Source organism: Berghia stephanieae, chromosome 8 (genome assembly GCF_034508935.2).
Source record: "Berghia stephanieae isolate SIO BIC M18660-M18661 chromosome 8, UCSD_Bste_1.3, whole genome shotgun sequence".
NCBI classification, from domain to species: domain Eukaryota; kingdom Metazoa; phylum Mollusca; class Gastropoda; order Nudibranchia; family Aeolidiidae; genus Berghia; species Berghia stephanieae.
Genome location: NC_088367.1, coordinates 49,574,447 through 49,598,337, shown reverse-complemented (window position 1 = coordinate 49,598,337; position 23,891 = coordinate 49,574,447). Strand labels below are relative to the sequence as shown.

Here is a 23,891-nt window from a genome sequence, read left to right as displayed (position 1 = left end):
ACCAACGTAAGCAATCCCACACAGGGAGCACGTAATCGCATAGACTAGATTACTGTCAGTGCAAGTAAATGGCCGCCTGATGTCCCAAATCTTGTCTGGAAAGCTGACTCTGTCATACTCCCACAGGTGCCCACAAGTCTTGCATCGGGGTCGCATACACGATCTGGCTTTAGGTCCATCCCTGGGTATGGGTTCCAGGCGGCTTCTGACAAGGAGATCCCTCAGGTTACGATCCCGTCGATATGCTACCAACGGGGGCTCTGAGAAAACTCTGTGGGCGTCTTCGCCCGCCTGGAGGATCCCATAGTTCTGCAATAGGATGTTCCTCACTTGATCGGCATGGGGGTGATGCGTGAGGACTAAAATGGGACGCTGTGTCTCCTGCTTCCTGGCATTGCGAGGCCTCATTGCTGCTTTTCTCGACACGAGGCTGGCTTTTCGGACAGCCTTAAGCAAAACCCTTTCGGGATATTCCCGTGCCCTAAAAAAATTGAGCATGCGATCACGTTGAAGCGCAAATTCATCATCTTCCAGACAGAGTCTCCGCAAGCGGAGTATCTGACTGAATGGGATGGAGTCTTTGCACTTCACCGGATGGGATGGCCGATAGAGCAGGTAGCTGTGACTGTCCGTTTCCTTGTAGTGTACAGTGGTCCGTACTCCCGTGCTGGTCAATACAGCCTTGATGTCCAAAAAGTTCACCTCAGAGGTTGAGATCTCATAATGATTAAAACTACCCAATATTGGTCATTAATTCTTTTTTAGAAAAGATCCAAACCGCACCACACAACAGTCACACACACTAACTTTGCAAGTTTTACATAAATGGAATTGACATTCAACAAAATGAAATCAAAATATAAAATGTATAATTTACTCATCAATAAGAAAATCCCTCGGATAAAAATTTCTGGAAAAGTCAAGTCTTCAGAATTTGCCTTAAAATATTCTAGGCTACCCGATAGCCTTACTGACAAAGGAACCTAGTTCCAAACGGTAGGTCCTGCTTTATAAAAAGATCTATCGCCGAAATTAGTAAGCCGTGTTTTTGGCACTTTTAGTAGCTGGATCTCCGATGACCGAAGTTTGCGAATCGGTGAGTAGGGGACAAGTTCTTGAATGTAGCTCGGAGATCGGGAATTTAGTGCGTCGAAAGAAAAAAAGGGCAATTTTGTATTTTTGGGCATAGTTTTTACACTTGTTTTTTCGTGTCGACTAATGCCAAGAACAAAATTCCTGTTGTGTACCCTTTGGAGTTAGTCAACTTTCTTGTCAGAAAAGCCCAACAACAGCGAATCACAATAGTCGAGGAGTGACAGAATGAGACCACAGACAAATGCTTTAAGCTGGCTGGATGGGAGAACCCGGTTCATTTTTTGCAATGTTTAATTCAAAATTCATGGTCCTCACCATCTGGTTAATCTGGTGTTCCAGACTTAAAGAGTCGTCCAGTACAAAACCAACATGTTTTGCTCTATCTGTCAGTGAGACATGGCAGTTTAAAATAGACATACTATGTATACCAGTCTTGATGACATTAGAGGGTGAACCAAATAATACCATTTCAGTTTTTTTTCGTTGAGTTTTAGTTTATGACTCTGCATCCAGCGCCCTATGATGGACGCGCAACACGGTTCCACACAAAGAGAAGCCACATGCAAGCTAGACGGGACGACAGACTTATACAGCTGCGTATCATCGGCATGCATAATGTGATAATTCACTCCATTGGGCTCAATGGCACGCCCAAGGGTCATAGTGTACAGAGTATAGAGGACTGGACCTAGGACTGAGCCTTGTGGGACACCGGTATTTAATGGTAAATCGATTGATCGTTTGCCATCAATCAAGCCAGATTGTATTTTATTGCATAGATATGACTTAAACCATTGAAGGACGGTGTCACTGATTTCAAGACGCTCGAAAAGACTGTTACATAGAATGGTGTGATCTATTGTGTAGAAAGCTGCTGACATGCCAAATAAAGTAGTATGGTGACTACTCCTCTATCACAAGAGAGTAATAAATCATTGATAATTTCCAGTAAAGCACTTTCAGTACTGTGCTATTCTCTATAAGCAGACTGATCCTTATCAATTAAGCTGTTAGACAAAAAAATGTGATTTTTATTTTTAAAGGTACTATCTCAGAGCTTCGGGATTGATTAATATTAGAGGTAATTATATTTAAGGTTGAGTCAAGACATTTCAAAAGAAGATGGGATAGGATCGAATGAACAGGATTTAGGAGCAGACGATATGATGACATCATGGACATCAGATGAACTAACTATTTTAGAATCAGTAAAAAAAAAGTACCTTTATGTGACATGCCAACAATCACATTTTATTTATTTTGGAATGAGAAAGCTCATCTTAGCAATTTTATATTTAAAATAATTTACAAACACGTCTGGTAAAATAATTCTATTAATGTTGCCTGGCATGACAGGTTTTTAATTTACCACTCATTTATGATTAAGTTAATCCATGTTATGCGCCCAGAGCCCTCCTGAAGAAGGGATGTTTGGCGCACTATAAATCTATATCATTATATTATTATTATTATTATTATTATTATTATTATTATTATTATTATTATTATTATTATTATTATTATTATTATTATTATTATTATTATTATTGTTATTATTATTATTATTATTATTATTATTATTATTATTATTATATTATTATTATTATTATTAATATTTATTATTATTATTATTATTATTATTATTATTATTATTATTATTATTATTATTATTATTATTATTATTATTATTATTATTATTATTATTATTATTTCATTAACAACATTGAATAGGGATTTAGAGGTGGAACATGCGTTAATTTTACAACTCTAATATGATCCCTTTTCAGAAATATTTTTTTTACATCATTAACACACTGATTATAAATAACACGGCCATCTTGGTTGTTTGTTTGAAGCCATCTCCTTTCTGCTGCACGTCGACGCCGTTCAGAATGCTGTAAGTCAGCGGTGATGCACGGAGCAGAAGGGCGATCTGACACAATACTAGATGGTAGAGGCACATCACGGAGACAGGCATTGTTAATTTCAGCAAGATTATTGTGTTCTTGGTGTTCTCGATTTTCAAGGTCCTCTTTGTTCTTGTTGTTGAAGGCAACAATATCGATGGCCCTCATATTACGAGATGTTATTACGCGTTTAGGTCTACCTGGTTGTGGACTGTAGAAGGAGAATGTGATCACGTAGTGGTCAGCAATGCATCTGTCTCTCTCTGTCAAATTAGAACTATTAACTCCCCGGTAACTACCCAGTCAATGATGTGACCCCTGATGTGTGTTGGTTTACTCACGTGCTGATATAAATTGTGAATTTCAAGTATGCTTTTTGCAAATATGCTGTAGTGATCTGACGTTGATTCGAAATGAATTTTAAAATCACCAAGGATAAGTAATTTATTAGAAAGATTTGTTTCAGTTTCAATGAATTCTTCTATATTCTTTACGGCTTAGTAAAAGGGAAGACTGAAATAACCCAAGCTAAGTACATTCCGCTAGATCTAACAGACTAAACTACTCATTTACTGCCTGGTGGACAGGGTGGGGGGGGGGGCGGAATATATCTCGACTACACCCAAAATTGATCTTTGTCCCTTTACGTGTAAAGCGAATGTTCTACCAACTGAGCTACCGGGACCCCCTGGAGCAAAGAACTGCCTCGAGAATAAGGACTGAATTCAAAAGAATAACTTTTGATATGAATCTTCCTAGCAAAGGACATTGACCTCTGGTGGGAAGAGGGAAGAAAAGTATGATGTAAAAAAACGGATTCCTATTTCATTGAAAGTTTAAAACCACTCTTCCGGGGCACAGAATGCCTACCTTGCTTTAATCATTTTCTGTTGTCAGAGTGATGGAATCATATTTTCTGGTCTACATAATATAACCTGGTAGTCAATACAGATCATCCATCTAAACTCTTTTACGTCTCGGAATCCAAAGAATATGCCTGTTCTCTCTGCTACTGAAATAGTTATGCTATATTTATGCGATCAATTATTTATTATTACTCCGAAGGACTGGTTACATACACAACCCCAATGATTTAGATACAAAAATAGTAGAGAGTTTGATGTCACGACTTTTCTGCCCTATAACCAAGAACTAAAATCAAAAGAAGAATGTCTAAAGGCATTCCAGGGGTCGTCTTTTATTTCATTTTTTTATAGTGGTGTTCCTTATTCATGAATGTCAGGAGAGAGACTAGTAGAATGAATGAATAAGTAGAGTTGTGTCGTTCCTATTTATGCTGTAAATGTAATTTAGTTTCCTTAATAAATGTATCGTATTTTTAATCTTGATTTCCTTTATTGTATCATTGTTATTTCGCTATCATTGTCTAGCCGTGAAACACAGCTTCTCTTTCTTTCTCTTCTCCCTGGGAACGTAACAACGACTTCCTTCTGTCTATATTTCTACGAATATTATTTTCTCTATGTTGACGAATTTGGTTTTCTTACTCTTTCTATTCTCCGGCAGCAGTCCGAATCGTTACACACGGTGGTTGAAATGCAGATGCTGCAACTCCCATTTAAGCCAGCTAGATTTGTTCTAAAAGAGAAAAAAATGGAATATGGTTACACTTATTTGCACGTCTGCTAACCTAAATTATTTTAGTCTCATTGTTGTACTGAAAAAAAGGTAAAATCAACACAAAATATTCCATAACATAAATATTAAATCAAATCCCATATTGCGTTCGGTTGTTGGGCCTGCAAATATCTAATTTCAGTTCGGATAAATGTAATTTAAACGTTAAGTATACAGAGATCATTAATTCAAAATTGCGTCATCAAAAACTGACCCAAAGTGTGAATACCACTTTTAGTTAATACCACAGACATTCAAATCTTCCGTCATTTCATAAAAAATGAGGACAGGAGGTTTGTCTCCGCCATTGTTAAGAATCGTTGGAGTAGATGGATAAGTATACACAGTTATATATTATGTCTATTATTGGTTATATGAAGAAAGATAAAGATATTTGGATCTCCATAGTTAATTGTGCAGAGGGATTCTTGGTGAGATAATGATATAAAAATATGTGTAGGAAAGGTGCCAGACAAGGTCAAAGCAAGAATAAACTATCCCAAAACAGCTGTCTACCTCAACTGGGGATCGAACCTCAGACCTTCTGATTACCGGTAATCAGAAGGTCTGACGTTTGATCCCCAGTTCTTGTCTGGCACGTTTCATAGGTACATTTTGTTTAGATCTTTATCTTACACCGATGCATATTCCTTAGTTTCTTAATTTAGTAATTCGTGGTGACTTGATTCATTCTCAGGTACTACCGCATCACGGGGACCCAAATAATTTTGGGGTTTGGGAGGGGGAAAACTTTTTTTAAAAAAGGTTTCACCCCTCTCAAACCCCCAAAATTAGTTGGGTCCCCGAGTTTGCGGTAGTACCTTTGATTCAAATTGATAGATTCATACACACATTGTTAATAATAGTAATAGATAATAATAACATATTGATTCATCAGACTTTTTTCATAACTTTCTCAATCTCAACTGCAACGATTACAAAATTTACGTGTCCAGATGTTACGCTGATGTTAAACAAAAATCATCTTTAATGTTTTGGATCATATTCGATTTGGAAGCTCTTTCTTTACAAGAGCTGGTAGTATAAAACAACACTTAAACATTTAGGATAGGATGAATCGTCTTTTGCCATAAGTATTAGACGCTATTGCATTTTTTTCCGACAAAGACAACGCTGTTAACGGTCAGGTATTCATTTTACACTTGAGTACGATGAGAGAAGTGAGTAAAGAGACTTTTTCCAAGTACTCAACTGTGCGCCACTCAGAGCGGAACTCAAACCCAAGACTCTCGGATCCCAAGGTAAGTGCCATACTACTAGACCACCTAGCCGCACAGACCAGATAACCTTGTCTTGTCATGAATGCCTCGTCCATATCAGCGTTTTGGTTTTCATTACGCTGTTGATTTTGAAATAGGTTTCAATATTCATGACGTCTTCCTTCGTAATGACACATAGTAACTAAGTAACTGGCTCTAAACTATCGGAACAATGGCGGACAACCTTATGAAATATTTCTCTGACGAGCATAAAAGTGTATCCTGAGGAGAAAAACATTATAACTATGAACATGTTATGATTTTTATACATTCTGATCACATGCCATATGAAAAGTTCTAGCCAGCATGAAGAATAAAAAATAACGATTTTCTTTGTTTAGAACCACACTTCTCGCCGTAGCTAGGCGACGTGACATCAGACTGTTGAATACAGTTGGTAAAGCCTGGATGGAATATTGGACAAATACCATGCCCAGAGATTTGGGCTGATAAAAGACATGACAGAACGTGTACCATGCTTCTGGAATAGCAATCGAAAAGTTTGTGTCGCCTCAAACCGACAACTAAAAGGCCCCGGCATGACTTCTGCGAACTGTCCTCAATATCAGGGAACGCCATAGACAGCAGACCACAAAATCCTATACTACCCTTATGTTACATAAGCAATAACAATGTAGCAATGACTATGAAAAATGTTTTTTTTCTCTTTTTGAGGAAAATTTTTGTCTGAAATCAAAGCCGTATCTCCACTGAGTAAAAAAGTTTTTGAATTTTGAAATTCCATTCATAAATAAACAAGTTATGCAGTTTCAAAGCTGTCATTTATTTGGATGACCCGCAAAGAGGAAAAAAAGGCGAAAATATGGGACGCTTTTTCGGCATTTTTTTCGACCTTTGGTTGTATCTTGCGTAATAAGTGGATTAAAAGATTGAAATTTGGCAATTGAATGGCAAATTTGATAGAGAATATGATGAAAACATTAGAAGAGTTCTAACTTATATAAACACACAGAGAGAGAGAGAGAGAGAGAGAGAGAGAGAGAGAGAGAGAGAGAGATTGCGTACGTAAACAAAAGAAGTATAGAAGGAAAAGAGAAATTGGGCAAGGGGACAAAGGTTACTGATAGAACGTGATTTGGAACACAATAATGCTGAGATTGTAGATCATATTGCAATCAAAAACTTTTAACATAATTTCTTAAATTCCTGTAAATTAAACAGTCAAATTATCAGCTGTTTATTGAACCCAAACGCAATGGCAGACGATAAACACCCCTCTGCCAGTGAGACCGCGCAGACATTTTGACTAGTCATGAACTTTTAAAACGAGGTCAACCAATCAGAAAGCGCTTTGCCACGACTCGCTCAGCCGCTGTTTGGTGCCAAATCGTTTTGAACTTGTGATTCGGGCTATAGTGGGTCAAAATGGCTTTGTCTTTTACAAATGAAGAGCAAATTAGGATGGTGTTTTGAAAAATACGGGAAAAATACTCGTCATATTCATATGAAATTTTACAACCTAAAAGAAGAAATGTTCATCTACTACCTTGTTAGCGACAAAACCTACACGCCCGGTAGTTTTAGAAATATTTTACTCCAAAGATTAAAAATCTATTTTTAACCGTCTTTTGGTAATCGTACGAGTTTTGTCGCTTGACATAATCTAAAATGACCTTTTTTCTAAGTGTGTGCCAAATTTCAGTCATATTCATTGATAAACAGCGTCGTAATTAATTTTTTAAAATAGCATATACCAAACGGCTTCGTCCCATAATATGATATTTTGTCGCGAATTTGGGCATTTCGTGAGCGAAAAAGAGGCCCAAAGATTTGTGCGGGATAGTCATTGCTAAACAATGTGTCTTTACAGTAGAAGATGAGAACCTTGCTATGAATGGAAAACAGCAAAATATCCACTATGCCAATAATAACAATCACTAGACAGGGTGTTAGCAAAGAACTAAAAGTGCTAAATCATTCACGAATCCTGAAATAATGTGCCAACGAAATATATCCTATTCAATCATTCTGTCAACAAAGGAAAAGGCTCAAGTGACTGCAAACCTGCTAATATTATTACAATTCACAAAAAAGTCAGACGAAACATAGCGTCAAATGATAGGCTCGTTTCACTTACATCTGTTACTTGCAAGGTACTTGAGAATTTCTATATCACAACAGTATGGATCATTTTGACCACCAGACATTTGCTAACTACCAGGTGGTTTTCGGAATGGTAGATCATATGAGACCCAGCTCATCAATATGCTTGAACAAATATCAAAAGCGTTAGACGAAAGGAAAGAAACATTTTATAGTATTTGACTTTTGAAAAGCTTTCGATAAGGTACCTCACCAACGGGTTCCAGAAATAAGAATACGACGGAATACTTAACAGGTCCCAGCTCGTACATAATTGGTTCAAGAAGTGGTGCTCGATGGCAAAACAGGAGAAAAATGCCACCTGCTATTCGGAGTACCGCAGAGATCTGTATTTGGACCTCTTTGCTTCCTCATTATTATAAATGACTTGTGCAAAAAATCAGCCAAATGATACAAATTTTAAACTATTCGAAGACGATACTCTATTATTCAGAACGATAGAAGATCATAACAATGCAACGATTCTGCAGTCAGATTTAAAATCACTGACACATTGGTCAAACACATGGCAATCGAATTTCCAAACTGAAAAATACTCTGCAAAGTCTGTCTCCACCAAAAAAAAAAACCAAACACATTGAGCGTTGACTACAAAATGTTAGGCCAAACACTTAAACATAAAAATAGTGTAGCTTACCTATGAGACGACCTCATTAGCACCCAGCGGTGGGAAAATAATATCCCCCTTTTTGTGACAAAGGCCTTCAAAACATTATATTTCATCAAGAGAATTCTTCATCAATGTCCCAAAAAAGATAAAGACACACGCATATATTCAACGACAGGTTTTGAAGTATGCTTGTACTGCATGGGATCCCTAAAAGATTAGGGACATAAAAGCCAGATCAGCTGCAATATTTTCCACAAATTGCCACAAGACGGAAAAGGGGCGTGTGACGGCAACTCTTGACATACTAAGATGGCCAACACTCCAGTCTCGTAGAGAGAACGTGCACATACTTCTATTTCACAAAACAGTCGTAGGCAAAAACTCAGCCATTATTATTCCAATCTACATAAACAATAAAAAAAAACAGATACTCGACCAGGCTTCATCACACAGACAAATTCCACAAGCCATTGCAAGAACAAACACATACCAATACAACTTTTTTCCCTCGAATAATATGTGAATGGAACAAACTACCGTTTGACATAATAGATATCACAGACCCAACATCATTTCAACGCGTTGTCCACTCACAAAAACACCGGGAGGATTGATAAGTTGAGTTCGCAGTTGATTTACATGTGGTTCTAGTCACTTTCATTTTCATCTTCTGTTTTTATTTATCCGCACGAAATATATTTTTGAGAGATGGGGGGGGGGGGGTCATCTCCTTTCACGCAGAATCCAGGCTCTCGGCGCTTTTAGATAAAAGCATCGTGATGTTATTGTTTTTAAGTGACGAAAAGAGGTCCTATTATTTTATTTGTTCACAGATGCCATTCAGTGATGAGCAGAAATCAGTAAACATTAAATTTGCCGTTCTTGTGCAATTCGTTTTTCTTCAAGGATTCATCTTAGGTAAGTAATAATATAATAGACACTTAGATAACCAAGCCTCTCGGACAGTCCTCGTAATGTCAACAATGGCAATGATTGGTAAACATAACAAATGTGTCTATTGAGAAATATTGCAGCATCACGTGGTCCTCAAATCAGTTTTACAAGGACGCCAGTACAAACAATCTAAGTAGAGGCTGAGGCTATGATAAGATATAGCATTCTATTCAACTAACGTCAAGCTTCAATATTGGGTATGATGCATTGTATTGATTCAGTTTGATTTAAAATAAAAAGTAGAATCCCATGTTTTTAATCTCAGCCTCTTAAATATGCAAATTGATATCTTTTTCTCTTTGGTTATCAAACCTTAACCAGCTTCTGCTGAATTGGTCGTCAATCATGAAAACATAAAAAATGTGACAGCCTTGTCGGTTGATAACAAAGAATGTGTCAGCAATGAGTGTTCTCCACTTAGATCACCCGGCGATATCTTTGATGCCTGCACAGGAGATAGAATGGAGAGAAAAACCGTTGGACAAAACACAAAGTACATGACTTTTGTCATGAGCACTTGTATGTACAAAGGGATGTGTCTTTGCATCCTGAAACAAGACAATGGGGATAAGCTGAAATCGGAATGGACAACAATGGAACAAGGTAGGTTTAAATGGGTCACGATCCCAAAAAGTATTGTTTTGAACTTATAACGTATGCAATTTTCTTAATTTCTATGAAAGAAAAAAAAAAAACAAATTATCGACAAATTTATATGTGATACTATCTGATGCTGAGAAAATTACCATAACGTTTGGAACATTCTTTCTTTCGTCTCTTCTATAAACATAATACTTCCTAGACTTAATTTGAAAAAACAAATTCCATGTCATATATTATGTGCATATCATTTTAAAAACGTGAGCACTATCCACTAGATGTGAACATATTGCTTTACAAAGGGTCCCTGACCAACAGCAACGCGTAACACGTAGAACGAGATAAGTGATATTACACTTCGACAAAGACAACGATAATTTTACACCTGAGAACGGTGAGAGAATTGAGTAATCATCCTTTTCTAAAGGCTCAACTATGCGTCGAGCGAGGCTCGGACCCATGACCTTTCGATCCGAAAGCGAGTGTTATATCACAAGACCGCATAGCCACGTATATCGCTAGTTTGTCGCTATAATATGGCGCTAACTATTGATATGTGAGATTGTTAACATGTGAAAAATGTCATAACGTATACTCAAGTGTTTAATTTCTAACATTTGACGCATTCCTCTGAGCAAGTTGTTGAAGGGGTATGTTTCAAAACCTGGTAAATTGCATCCAAATAAAAATATGAGTTCACGCTTTCAACTCTCAAATAAACAATAGGATAGATGTGTGACTATGTGGTCTTGTAGGATGATTCTTGCTTTCATCGAAAGGTCCTGGGCTCGAGTCTCCAGGGGCGAATATTTGAGTTCTTGGAAAAGGATCTTTATTCACACTATCTCACCGTACTCAGATGTAAATCAAATACCTGGACATTAAAAGCGTTATCTCTCTATGAAAGTATAAAAGAAAATTGTAATTTAGCTTAAAAGGAAGGAGCGACACTAAAGGGTCATTTTTTTTTTAAATTGATGAAATATCCTAAAATTCTATGCTCAGTCATAATGTATAGGTTTGGAAAGGAGGATTGCATACAATTTCTTTCGAAAAAAGTTACCGGTTGCTATGTAAACGACGCCATATTGGAAAATAATCAACAAATCTTTAAAAGCCGAAGGCGTTTTTGTTTTTCAACCGATTGTCATAATACTTTGGCCATAGTTACAAAAACGGGAAATAAAGAGGCTCTAGGATCCCGATTTTTATTTTCTAAATTATACAATGAATGCATGAACATTAATTATGTTCACATATATTACTGGATTTTTCGCCTTGAAAACAATTACATAATTGCAAATTACTCATGAACATTGTTTTTTTCAAAAACCGGCTTCTAGAGGACGTGCGTCTTTGTATAATACTCATTTGTCGAAAGTTAAAAGAAGATTGGTCGAAGAATGAGAGAGAAGTTAGCTTCTAAGTGGCGAAAACTGGAGTTTCCATTGATCTATGTGACCCTACGCCTCGAAGCGGTATTAAGTCGGAATTTGGTAAACAAAGAAAATCGGGTTTAAAGTGAAAATATTAAAAATAATCAAAATTCAGTATTCGGTAATTTCAGAAACAACAATCATTTTTCTACATAAAATCATAGTAATTCATCATAAATATTTGCGACAAGTTGTATAATTTCAAGTTTTACAATTTAACTACCGAAGAGAGAAAGCTAGAAAATGAAAACTGATAAACAGAATAACTGGGAAGAACGCAAGTCGACAAGGGATCCTCAAGGGTAAAAAAAAAGAAGAAAGAATACAAAAATGGTTCTCACACTTCGAGTCACTTCTGGGAGAAGTTCCAGTCAGAGCAACAGAAGATGACACAGACATAGACCCAATTCTTCAAGATATCTTTATAGACGAGAGTGACTTTAGATTGGATGAGATAAAGAAGGTCAAAAAGTCTCTTACTGATGGAAAACAATCCGGACCTGATGACATCCCATCTGAAGTGTGACTTTGATGATATACTGTTGGAGTTTACAAATGGATTACTAAGTAGGAATGAAAACCAAATCAGTGGTCGGAAATTGATTTGATTCCAGTCCCAATAGGAGGAGACCTAAGTGATACTTCCAACTACAGGGGACTCAGTCTTGCTGCTATAACTGCGAAACTCGCCAATAGGATGATACTAAACAGAGTCCTGCCAGAGATTGACCCTCATCTACGTTCTTGTCAAAACGGCTTCAGACCAGGAAAATCCACGACTGCTTCAGGATAATACATTAGCCATTTATCCCTTTGCAATTGTCCTGGACTACGTGATGAAAAAGACCTACGCTGACATGGAGAACGAGTTTGGCTTCACGCTACATAGACAAAGAAGTAGGCGCAGTCCACCTATGATTATCACGGATCTAGATTTTGCCAAATCTTATTCTACTGAACAAGGAGAGGGACCAGGCACTAGAAGTCTTCAATAGACTTAAAACTGAGTAGGACTGTGCTGCAATGCTAAGAAGACAGTTTTCCAATCCTACAACTAAGAAAAGCCAATTAATATGCAGGCAAAGAACGGAGAATGTCTGAAGAAAGATGACAACTTCAAGTACCTAGGAGGTTGGACCCAAAGCAGTTCATCTGATATCTCTGTCAGGAAAGCATTGGCTTAGAGTACCTGTCACAAACTCAGGAAATCTGGCGCTCAACTTACATAAGGAAATAAAAGAGATGTTCCTGGCAAAGGCAGAGTCAGTGCTTTTATATGGAGCAGCGATGTGGACTCTAGCAAAAGCCCCTGAGAAGCAACTGGACGGCTGCTACACTCGTATGCTGCGGACGGTCTTCAACGTAAGCTGTAAAGAGCACATGTCAAATGAAGAGCTCTACAGTGACCTTCCCCCAGTGACTTCGAAGATAGAACACAGACTGAGACTTGCGGGGTAATGCTGGAGACACAAGGAGGAGATTTCAAGCAGTCTTGTGCCATGGGAACCACTTGAAAGAACCAGAAAAAGAGACAGGCAGAATTCAACATACATAAACACTCTGCTAGATGACACAGGAATGGACAACACCCGGGAGCTGCGTACGCTTATGGAGGACAAGACAGAGTGGCGAAGACTTGTGGCTCATGTTGGGCGCCCCAACGGGTGGTCTAAGTAAGTAAGTATCAGTGACGCATTCAAAACAAGAGTTGCCTTTCCTCAGATAGCCACCCTTTCCAAAGCATAATAATGCTGAATCCTTTCCTCGACTAATAGCATGTAAGATATCTCAGCAAAGGGCGTGTCTTTATCTATCTCAACGAATGTATGGCTGAATCGACAGCTACATGATTCAATCAATAATGAGATTTAAAATCTGTAAAGCCGACTAGCATTTTCCCTAACAACTTTACAAATAAGAGATTCTGATTGGTCGAAGCTGATAACATGCACCTGTCGGCCATTGAAATGTCCGTGCTTTGTGTGGTCACAAAGGTCGGCATGGTCAACGCGTACATGCGTGTGTGTGTGTGTGTGTGTGTGTTTGTGTGTGTTTGCGTGGATATGTTTGTGTAATTCGACACACACAGACACACACACATACACACACACACACACATATATATATATATATATATATATATATATATATATATATATATATTATATATTATATATTTATTAAGAGGCTTCAACCTTTACTCTTTTCCCCTCCTGCCCTGTTTACTGTGCAAGCCGTTCACCCGCCCCTCTCTCTCTCTCTCTCTCTCTCTCTCTCTCTCTCTCTCTCTCTCTCTCCCTCTCGTGCATGTGTTTGTGTTTGTATGTGTGTGTATGTGTGTGTGTTTTTTTGTGCCTTGGCAGTTTCTATTCCTTCCTCTCTTATCCTCTTTCTTGATATTCCACTCTCTTTCCACACGGCTTCACATTGTTTGAAAATTGTACTGAAAATAAATAGCTGTTCTATACCTTTTGACATTTTAAAATCGTATTTCCTCTATTTATTAAAACAGAAATGTGACATTAATAATGCTTATTTCGTTGATTGTTTACTTAAATGTTAAAAACTCGTCAACAATAAACAATTTCATAATTTGCATGCATTTATTATGGTTTTTATTAATTTAAGAGCATCTTACATAATAACAAATAACTACAAAAGCAACGATAGGATTACTGCAAAAAGGTGTGTTCATATTGTTAAATGTTAAGCTCATGCGAGTTTTTATTACTCTCGTTTAATTTTCAATGCCTGGATCCAAGGATTACCATTGCCCATTGACTCGACTATGCGTGAAATAGGTGCCTCAACTTCAAAGTCGATTTCCTTGGTTTCTACACTCTCACTACTTCAGTCGGTCATATCTCGGCAATGAATAATCAGCATTTTATTAATTTGATTTCAAAATTTTCATTTCATTTGAATTTCTTCCCATGCTTTCTACCTTGACATAATTCAATTTCCGAACCATCACCAGATTGTGCCATCTGGGTCAAATATGAACCAGACCGGAAAGTAAATACCAAAAACGTGTCCATTGTTGAAGGGGAATCTGTGCGAATCGAGTGCTCTTCAGATGGATCTCCCGGCCTTGTCTTAAAAGCAAAACTTGTCTGCACATGGGGCACAGAAAATTGCATAACAATCGGACGAAATACAACAACCATGTATTTTGTCATGAATTCCAGAATGGACGGAGGAAAGTGTGTGTGCAGCCTAATAATACGCAATACCTTTGAACGGATTATAGAAATGAGGACAAATCTTATAGGTAAGCGTTGACGATTATGAATGAGGTTGCTTAAATATATTCTTATGATCATACCAGACCACCCGACCTGCTTCGCTGATTCACTTTCGTTATTTGTTAAAGGATATAAAACTAAATGCTTCTGTGTGGTGTTTTGCTCCTTTTTGAAGATGTTATTTTCATTTTTGTTTACTTTTTACATTTTTTACATCATTCTTGATTTATAAATGGCCAAGAAAAATGTCATATTGTTATGAGCTTTGCCTTTTCATTTAATTACTTGTGTCATGTTTAATTTCATTCGAATTTATCGACAATGATTCTTATCGTATCTTTCTCCAACCAGTTCCCCCCCTTCCTGAATTGGTCGTCAATAGTAAAAATATAGAAAATAACGGAGACCTGATGGTTGTAATCGGAGAACCGGTTCACATTAAGTGTTTCTCACGGGGACCCCCTATCAATGTCTCAGAGGCCAATCTGGTGTGCAAACAACCCAAAGGAGGGTATAATTCAAGTACAGGACAGAACTCAACGACCATGTTTTTGGTCATGAGGACAAATTTAAAGTGTTTTTGCACACTCAAACTATACAATGGAAATAACCTGACAACTAAATTGGATTTATATCCTGACAGTGAGTGTTTTTTGTTATTATATTGTGGTTATTTTCATTGCCTTTCCAGTCAACAGTCCTACTAAGACAGTGTAATGTCATTTACATGGAATAGAATGTTGTCTTGTTTTATGAAAATCCCATTTTGGATCGGAAGGTCCTGGGTTCGAGTATCACTCGGCGCATAGCTGAGTCCTTGGGAAATGGCTCTTTACTCAACGCAACCAGGTGTAAAATTAGGACGGCGTTGTCTCTTTCAGAAAAAAATGTAATATGGCCTAACAGGCGCCGTGTCTCGCTCTACATGATACGTGTTGCTGTTGGTTAAGGACCCTTTGTAAAGCGCTTTGAGCAGATTTAGTGGATATTGCACTATAGGAAAGAGCAATTCTTTTGTTGTTGTTTGTTTGTTTTCTTTTGTTATTTTTGAGTGTTTTGTTTGTTTCTTTTTTGTTTTGCTCTTTTTTCTTTTTGTTGGGTTTCTTTATTGTTTTGTTGATGCATGAGATATTATTTTGGTTTCAGAGGTAGTATATTATTTCTCATTTTCAGTTATATCTTTTTTTTTTGTCTCCAATTCTTTAATATCACAAGTATATTGACGTTGGCGCGGTATACATTATACATATTTAAATGAAATGGATTCGTGCAATGTTTAAAAACGCCGAAATCCTTGGCTAAAAGTTGAGTTAAAATAAATACCGCCTTTTCCAAAGTTTACTGCCGTACTCTGGAAAGAAGCGTATTTATAGATTTGATTAGAAAACTCTTCCTACAATGTTGATATTAAAATCGATGATCATCATCTTGGTAAAAACTCTCAAAACTGGAACCTCGCAAGGTCTGTGTTATGTGGAATGCCAGGTTTGACATCTTTTGCCAAGATGAGCGCGCCGTGTCATTTGAATCTACCGATATTTAAAGGACGAGTTTTTTGACCAACTGTTTAAATACGTTTTTATACCAGGTAACTAGTTAACTGTGTGGCTATGTGTTCTTGTGGTATGATGCTCACTTTCGGATCGGGAGGTCCTGGTTTGGGGCATAGTTGAGTCCTTGGAAAAGACTCTATACTTGCATACTCTCACAGTATTCAGTTTTAAAACGAATACCTAGCTGTTAACACGTTGTCTCTGTCGGAAAAAAAGTGTATTATCGCCTAAAAGGCGTCATGCCTCAAACTTTAGGTCACGTGTTGCTGTCGGTCAGGGATTCCTTGTAAAGCGCTTTAAGCACATTGTGTTGATTTTGCCCTATATAAAAGTTCAAATTAAACTTCATAATTCCAAAATACCTTTACTTTCCTAATTTGGCTCATTGCGGGTTTAGACTAATTTCGGACAGTCTGTAGATCTTGGGTTTGAGCCTTAATAAGAGCATAGCCAATCCGTGGAACAGAATCTTAGCTCACATTCTATCACTGTCATTAGGGTAAATAAGACTATTATATATATATTATTTATTATAAATAAATACTATATATATATATATATATATATTATATATATATATATATATATATGTATATAATTTTAATATTAACCACATGGTTGGAGTCAGTCTACATCGATATTCCAGGCCTTTTCAGCCATCGTCAGGACTGTGTGTTACATGAGTTTGGTTTGTTGTGTGTTGTTGCTAGTTGAAGTACATATAATATGTACGTGTAAACATGGCATAATGTTTTCCCATCATGTTTTCATCATTTCTTTTCAACTAGTGGCACCCGAGCCCTTCATGATCGTCAAGCGATACATAGACGATGGAAGTAATTTGCCACTCCTGGACGGAGAATCTATCAGGGTGAGATGCTTCTCAAATTGTGGGTATCACGGAAACGTTATTGAGACAACAATTGTGTGCACCGGAGGTGGAGAAATACAATTCAACGTAGACGTAACGCTTGCATCCATGGATTTTGTTATGAAACCGACTATGCACGGTGGAAAGTGCGAGTGCAAGTTGATACAAAGGAATGGAACTATGATTAAATCAACAGCTTGGTTAGTTTTGAAAAGTACGTTAATCACAATTAATTTTGAAAATATCTACATTAATAGTTAATCTTGTAAACTTTGTTTTGTGGCTGAGTGGCTACGGCGTTGCACATTCCGAACCCAGCTTCAAGCGCTTCTACTTTAATATTCCTTGGGCAAGATTATTAACCCTCAATAATATGATAAATTCTGACGACATGGGTGATTCCTTTTGACATAGGACGTTTGCTTGATGGATTATCTATAATATTCCTTCATGGAATGCCTAGGCGAAGTTATCTCGGGAAACCGCGGGGAAGGGTCTAATCTGTTTTTTGTTCTCCAGCGGTCATTTATTGACAGTATATTTGAGTAGGTCAAAACATTCTAATCCCATTTCCATCATTCAAAGGAAACTGCAATTTAGTGTCATTTATTTGGTGGCTTAATGAGGAAAATTATTGTCTTGTGTGCGCTCCATAAAACAGTATACTGAGTGTTGTGAAACTCCAAATTTTCTCTGGTTATTTTTCTATTGAAGCCAAACGATAACTTGAGATTAACTCATTTGCTATCTGGGTGTGACTTAGGAAGTTTTGGAAGCCACCTATTCATTAATTCGTGGTTAATTCTAAAAAGAAAGTATGCTTATCAAGTGTTAACATTAAAAAGTATCTTTACCTTTGGTTGAATGTAAAAAGAATATATTAGTCAGCTAGAAATATATAAAATACTACTATGAAATTTGTTGTTTTTTACAGGGACTTTTGGGTTATTGATTAGTTTTGTTTTTAGTGTATCTTATTCGGCATGCATTTTTAAAAGCTCTGATAACCTAATTTATCATTGGCGCATTGCTATAATGAAAATCTCAAAAAATGACGAAAAGTATTGTCCATTACTATGCTAAACTAGGCCCATTACTGCGTTCGGATGCCAGACCTGCATCTGTGTTCATGTCAATTTTAATGCTATGGCTAATCATCCGTGGTAAAAGACAGTGTTTATTCCTTGTACTATGCCATCCAATTCTTTATTATTTTATTTTTTCATGATGAACTTATGGATACATACATGCTTTACATTTTGTTTACCATTATCTTTCACTCAATGCGCCTCGATATGGTTTCCTTGGCTAATTTCAACGCCAATTTAACATATTGTCGAGTTTATTCCTTGTGCTTTGTGGCTTTTGTAGCAAGATGGATTCAATAACAGCTTTTAAATCCTGGTAAAAGTTCCATCAGAAGTTTAGCTCAAAGGAAAGGTCAAATGTCCGGTGACCTAGGCAGCCAAGCTATTGAGTCCATCTCTCCTAATCCATCTGCCTGGAAACGTGTCGTTTAGGTTGTTGCGAGCGTACTGTCTCCAAGGTGGAGAAACGCTGTCTGACTTATACGTTTTATTTGGTTAAAATAATGATGATGGGATGCAGCATAATATTCTAGTATATCTAAAAAGACATTTACAATATTCGTTTTCAAGAAATAGAAAGATGGGCCTATACAATTTTTGTGCAATATGATCTTTGTTGTTTCAGCAAATTTGGAATAACATCATTTTCAAGTCCTGTTATAACAGTCTGCCAACCTGGGCTACGAAACGTTGTTAAGCTACTTTTGGCGACTTCGTTACATGCAATCGCATTATATAAACATAATGTCGCACTCTTGTGTTTCCGTGATTTCATGTTCATTTCGCTGATTCTGACACTTCGGTGATATAATAAAGATTCATGAATAATAGGCATAAATGTATGACTTTTTCTTATATGTTGGTGAAAACTAGAGTAATTGTACAATCTTCTCACGACTCGCGACATATTAGGCCAAATCCGGATCTGCAGACATGACTGAATTAAAATGAAAGTAGGCGGGAGTCCCTTAGGGAAGGGACCTATCTGCGCATGTTTTGAAGCCCATTAATGCGAATACTTTCTACTAGCGTTATTTATAACTAATCATATTTCAGTTTTTTTCTTCACCCAAAAATACCCTTGTGTTCATCGCTTCGCACACTTTTCCGTATATGTTCATCGCTTCGCACACATTTTCATCGGTTCGCACACCAGCCATTCAAACCTATAACTCTACTCTTTAACATACATTGTTTGATATAAAATTTTATTTGGATCCATTTGAATGACGCTTAGTTAGCTATTTTTTCAAAGGAAGTCTTTTAAAAATGCACACACACACACACACGAGCGCGCGCACATACTGTCCAGAAATCTTTATTATAGGATGTAATGCAAATTCACCACATACAAACGCACACACACACGCACACACACCCACAATCACATCAGACATTTGCAATGAAAAATTTCTTAATGATTTTAAAGCCATCTCTCTCTCTCTCTCTCTCTCTCTCTCTCTCCCTCTCTCTCTCTCCCTCTCTCTCTCTCTCACTCTCTCTCCCTCTCTCTCTCTCTCTCTCTCTCCCTCTCTCTCTCAATCTCACTCTCCCCCCCCCCCACACACACACACATTGCATACTCAGATTCATAAACATTCATTCTCTGAAAGTCTCCCTGAAATCATTGATTCGGGCTGCAATCATCACATGCAAAGAAATGTACCAAATGTACATTAAATAGGTGGAGGAAGACAGGGCTTTTTAATACACACACATCATATATATATATATATATATATATATATATATATATATATATATATATATATATATATATATATATAAACATTTGAAATATAATTAAGATAGTTTGACTTCTACAACGTTGTTATCGAGCTCGATAACAACGTTGTAGAAGTCAAACTATCTTAATTATATTTCAAATGTTTATAAATAGCTCCTTTTATACTAAAGTTGAGCACTATTATTTCATGGTTTTTGTTTTATAATTTATATAAAATATATATATATATATATATATATATATATATATATATATATATATATATATATATATATATATATTGTTCTAATTTTCATATGGGCGGCTGTGTTGTTTTGAGGTATGACACTCGCTTTCGGATAGGAAGGTCCCTGGTTCAAGCCTCGCTCGACGCATAGTTGTATCCTTGGAAATGGCTCTTTACTCACATTTTCTCACCGTACTCGGGTGTATAACGAGTACATGGCCGTTAACAGAGTTGTCTTTGTCACCCAAAAAAAGTATAATATCGCCTTACAGGCGTCATGTCTTGTCCTCAATGTTAATGCTATTGGACTGGAATCCCTTGTAAATCTCTTTGGCTTTGAGCACGTTTAGTGGATATTGCGCTATATAACAGCTCAATTTATGTATAATGTTCTTATATATATAAATATTATATATATATATATATATAAATATATATATATATATATATATATATATATATATATATATATAAATTATAAAACAAAAACCATGAAATAATAGTGCTCAACTTTAGTATAAAAGGAGCTATTTTATAAACATTTGAAATATAATTAAGATAGTTTGACTTCTACAACTTCTGTAGAAGTCAAACTATCTTAATTATATTTCAAATGTTTATATATATATATATATATATATATATATATATATATATATATATATATATATATATATATTAATCCAGAGATCTAGATTGTGCTGTCAAATGTTGTGTGAATTAATGAAAAGGAAGGCTTGCAAAACAAATAATTCATCAAAGGTGTGCGGTTCGATGTGCAACACGAGCGATCGCGTCCTTTGTTCCGCACACCTGCTTTCAGTCGAAACCACAATAGCTAGGCCAATTGTGCCTGTCAACCAAATTGTGTACTTTATAAATACGATATTTAAATACTAATTATTCAGGAGATGACACGGAGGAAGTTAAATAAAAAACCTTCCTCCTTGTATATGCATGCATCATCCCAGGGAAGAAGGAAAGTTAATGCTCGCCGATCTCGTGATTTCAGGAATGTAACTTTGGAGTTTAATGAAGCAAAATATAAGCTGCCACTATGTTTTACTGTCTCAAGAAGCAAGAATGATCATCGTTTGAGGAAAATAAATACTGTAATTGGGTAATTCACGCATTTCAGGTATTGAAAAATATTTCCGAAAATTTAGATCACCAAAAGTGTGCGAATCAAAAGTTACGATCGGGCTGTGAGAAGTGTGTATGATTACTCTAGATGCAAATAACCATAATGGTTTTAGAATAATAAGTCTTTGAAATCAGGGAATGACTTTATGGACACAATGAAACTGTATTATGGAGAGTCTTAACTTTAAAGAATTGGTCATTTATCCATGCAGTTTGTTTCAAATTCTATGCTATCTTTATAGGTTTTGGTCTGTAAAATGTTATTAAAAGTTGTATATAGGCGAATTATATTCTTTATGAAATAAATCACCAAAAGATCGCGGTAGACAAATCAGAGATAAAAAAAGATTAAAGGTGGAATTAAATATATATTTTTATTTATAAACAAAACAATATGTGAATGTAATCAAAAAGAAAAATTTATTCCAACATTTTGGTATTGTATTTGGGTGAGACTTAAGCTCAAAACAAAATGTTAGTCATAGCTTATTAACAAAAGAACCTTCATTGAGAATAGTTTGTATTGTTTCTTCATCACAAGAAATTATTATCAAACTTCAGATATTTCGATTTCTATTGCAATTGTCTTCATGTAGTTTATTTGGACACAAGAGGCTAAATAAAAAAGTAATGACACTCTGCTTATCACTTTGAAACCAATGAAATTAACACCATGCATCATACCTCAAATAAAATTTAGGCATTAGCCTAGTAGAATGTTACTTCTCATAATTGTCTCCGCCTCTCTTGATGGCCACATTCCACTTTTTTTAGGTAAGGGCGTTTATACCCGTCCTCGTAAAATAGTTGACTGAACGTTGAGCCGATTTTTCACTACTGTCTTGGTTTCCTCATCATCTTGAAAGCGATGTCTTGCTTTCAGCAGCTTTAGAGTATGTAGCTATCATTCAAATTCGACAGTGCCCCCTCTGGTAGGCAATCTACAAGGTTTACAGTTCTACTGTCCCAAACCACGGATGCCATAAGTTCCCTAGCTAATTTCTCAGTTTTGTATTTTTTGCTTTTATCTCGTCATTCCAATGAGTGTCTCATCTAATTGGGTTTATGATTATGAACTCAGATTTCATCCAGCGATTATTTTATGGGAAACCTGTGATCTCTATCGCATCAAGAGATATTCTTTTGTCAGATGCAATCAATGCTTTTCTCTTTATTTGATTTGATGGGTTGACACTGCTTAGAAGGCGACCATCAAAAAGATTGTTAGAATTTGGATTTTAGATTGATTATTATTATCTTTTTTACTGAGGGAATACACGTTCAATCCACTGAAAAAAACTGCTTCATCCTCACGCTTAAGTTTATTTAACTTTTCTAAGGCGTTTGAAAATGCTACTCGAAGTTTCTCGGGTCGATAACGAGATATTCGCTGACAGATATCCATTGTGCAACCAGTTTGACATTGCAACAAGTTTATCATAAATTACAGGATTCGTTTATTTTAACTTTGATTTCAAGAGTATAATATGTGTCAATCAAATCATGCAAGGCATGACGTCTTATAAAAATTGCTCGCAGGCGATTGTCCATTATATTTTGACTCAGCCTCGTGTTACCACATTGCCATTTTTTCAATTACTTTTGCTCACAGTTCCTGCCTCTCCAGTATTGACCGTAAATGATAAAAAGATAGAGAATGAAGGATCTTTGCAAATTTTAAATAGAGAATCTGTCGACATTAACTGTTCCACAATTGGATCTCCCGAGGATGTCTCTGAAGCCAAACTGGTGTGTACCGGAGACGGAGTGACGTACACAAGACTGGTCAAAACACAACAACTATAATCTTTCAAATGAACAAGACTATGGACGGAGGGAAGTGTGTGTGCTCGCTAAGGCTTAAGAATGGAACCGACCTGAAAACATCAATAACATCAATCTTAAAAGTAAGTCACTTTGTTTTCTTCTCAATTTGAAATAGAAATAATTTTTTTTATAAATCAAAAGGTGTTTCAATATAGTAAATATAATGCATCCTCGTTACTTCCGAAGGTCATAGAGTCAAACAGAACATCACTAATGTTTCGTCTCTAAAAGTAATCGAAAAACAATTATTTTGATTTTATATTTTGCCATTTTATTTGGGTCTACCAAACGTTTGAAAGTAAATTTAACCATAGCTCATAACATTTGGAAAAAAGATAAATTCCTTCACTGAGGAAAGTATTTAGATATGATGTGTTTCTCAATCATAATGATTAATGTTCATGTTGATAAAATCATTATTTTTAATGTAATTTTCTTCATGTACATCAACCCCATATATTGTAGGTTAACATTTTTTTCATTCCCTTTCAAACACCAGATCCAGCCTTTCCAGCATTGGCCGTAAATGAAAAATGATAGAAAATGA

The 23,891-nt window shown here is 36.3% G+C and overlaps 1 protein-coding gene across 1 annotated transcript; it reads left to right on the top strand.

Annotated features, from left to right (window-relative positions):
- Positions 1-4,930: 4,930 nt before the first annotated feature.
- LOC144978814 (uncharacterized) lies at positions 4,931-23,418 on the top strand. The gene is made up of 7 exons (XM_078925339.1): positions 4,931-5,071; positions 9,488-9,572; positions 9,930-10,211; positions 14,622-14,915; positions 15,241-15,531; positions 17,231-17,527; positions 23,130-23,418. The coding sequence occupies exons 1-7, from the start codon at positions 4,970-4,972 to the stop codon at positions 23,321-23,323; spliced, it is 1,545 nt and encodes a 514-aa protein (XP_078781465.1). The 5' UTR covers positions 4,931-4,969; the 3' UTR covers positions 23,324-23,418.
- The last annotated feature ends 473 nt before the right edge of the window (positions 23,419-23,891 follow it).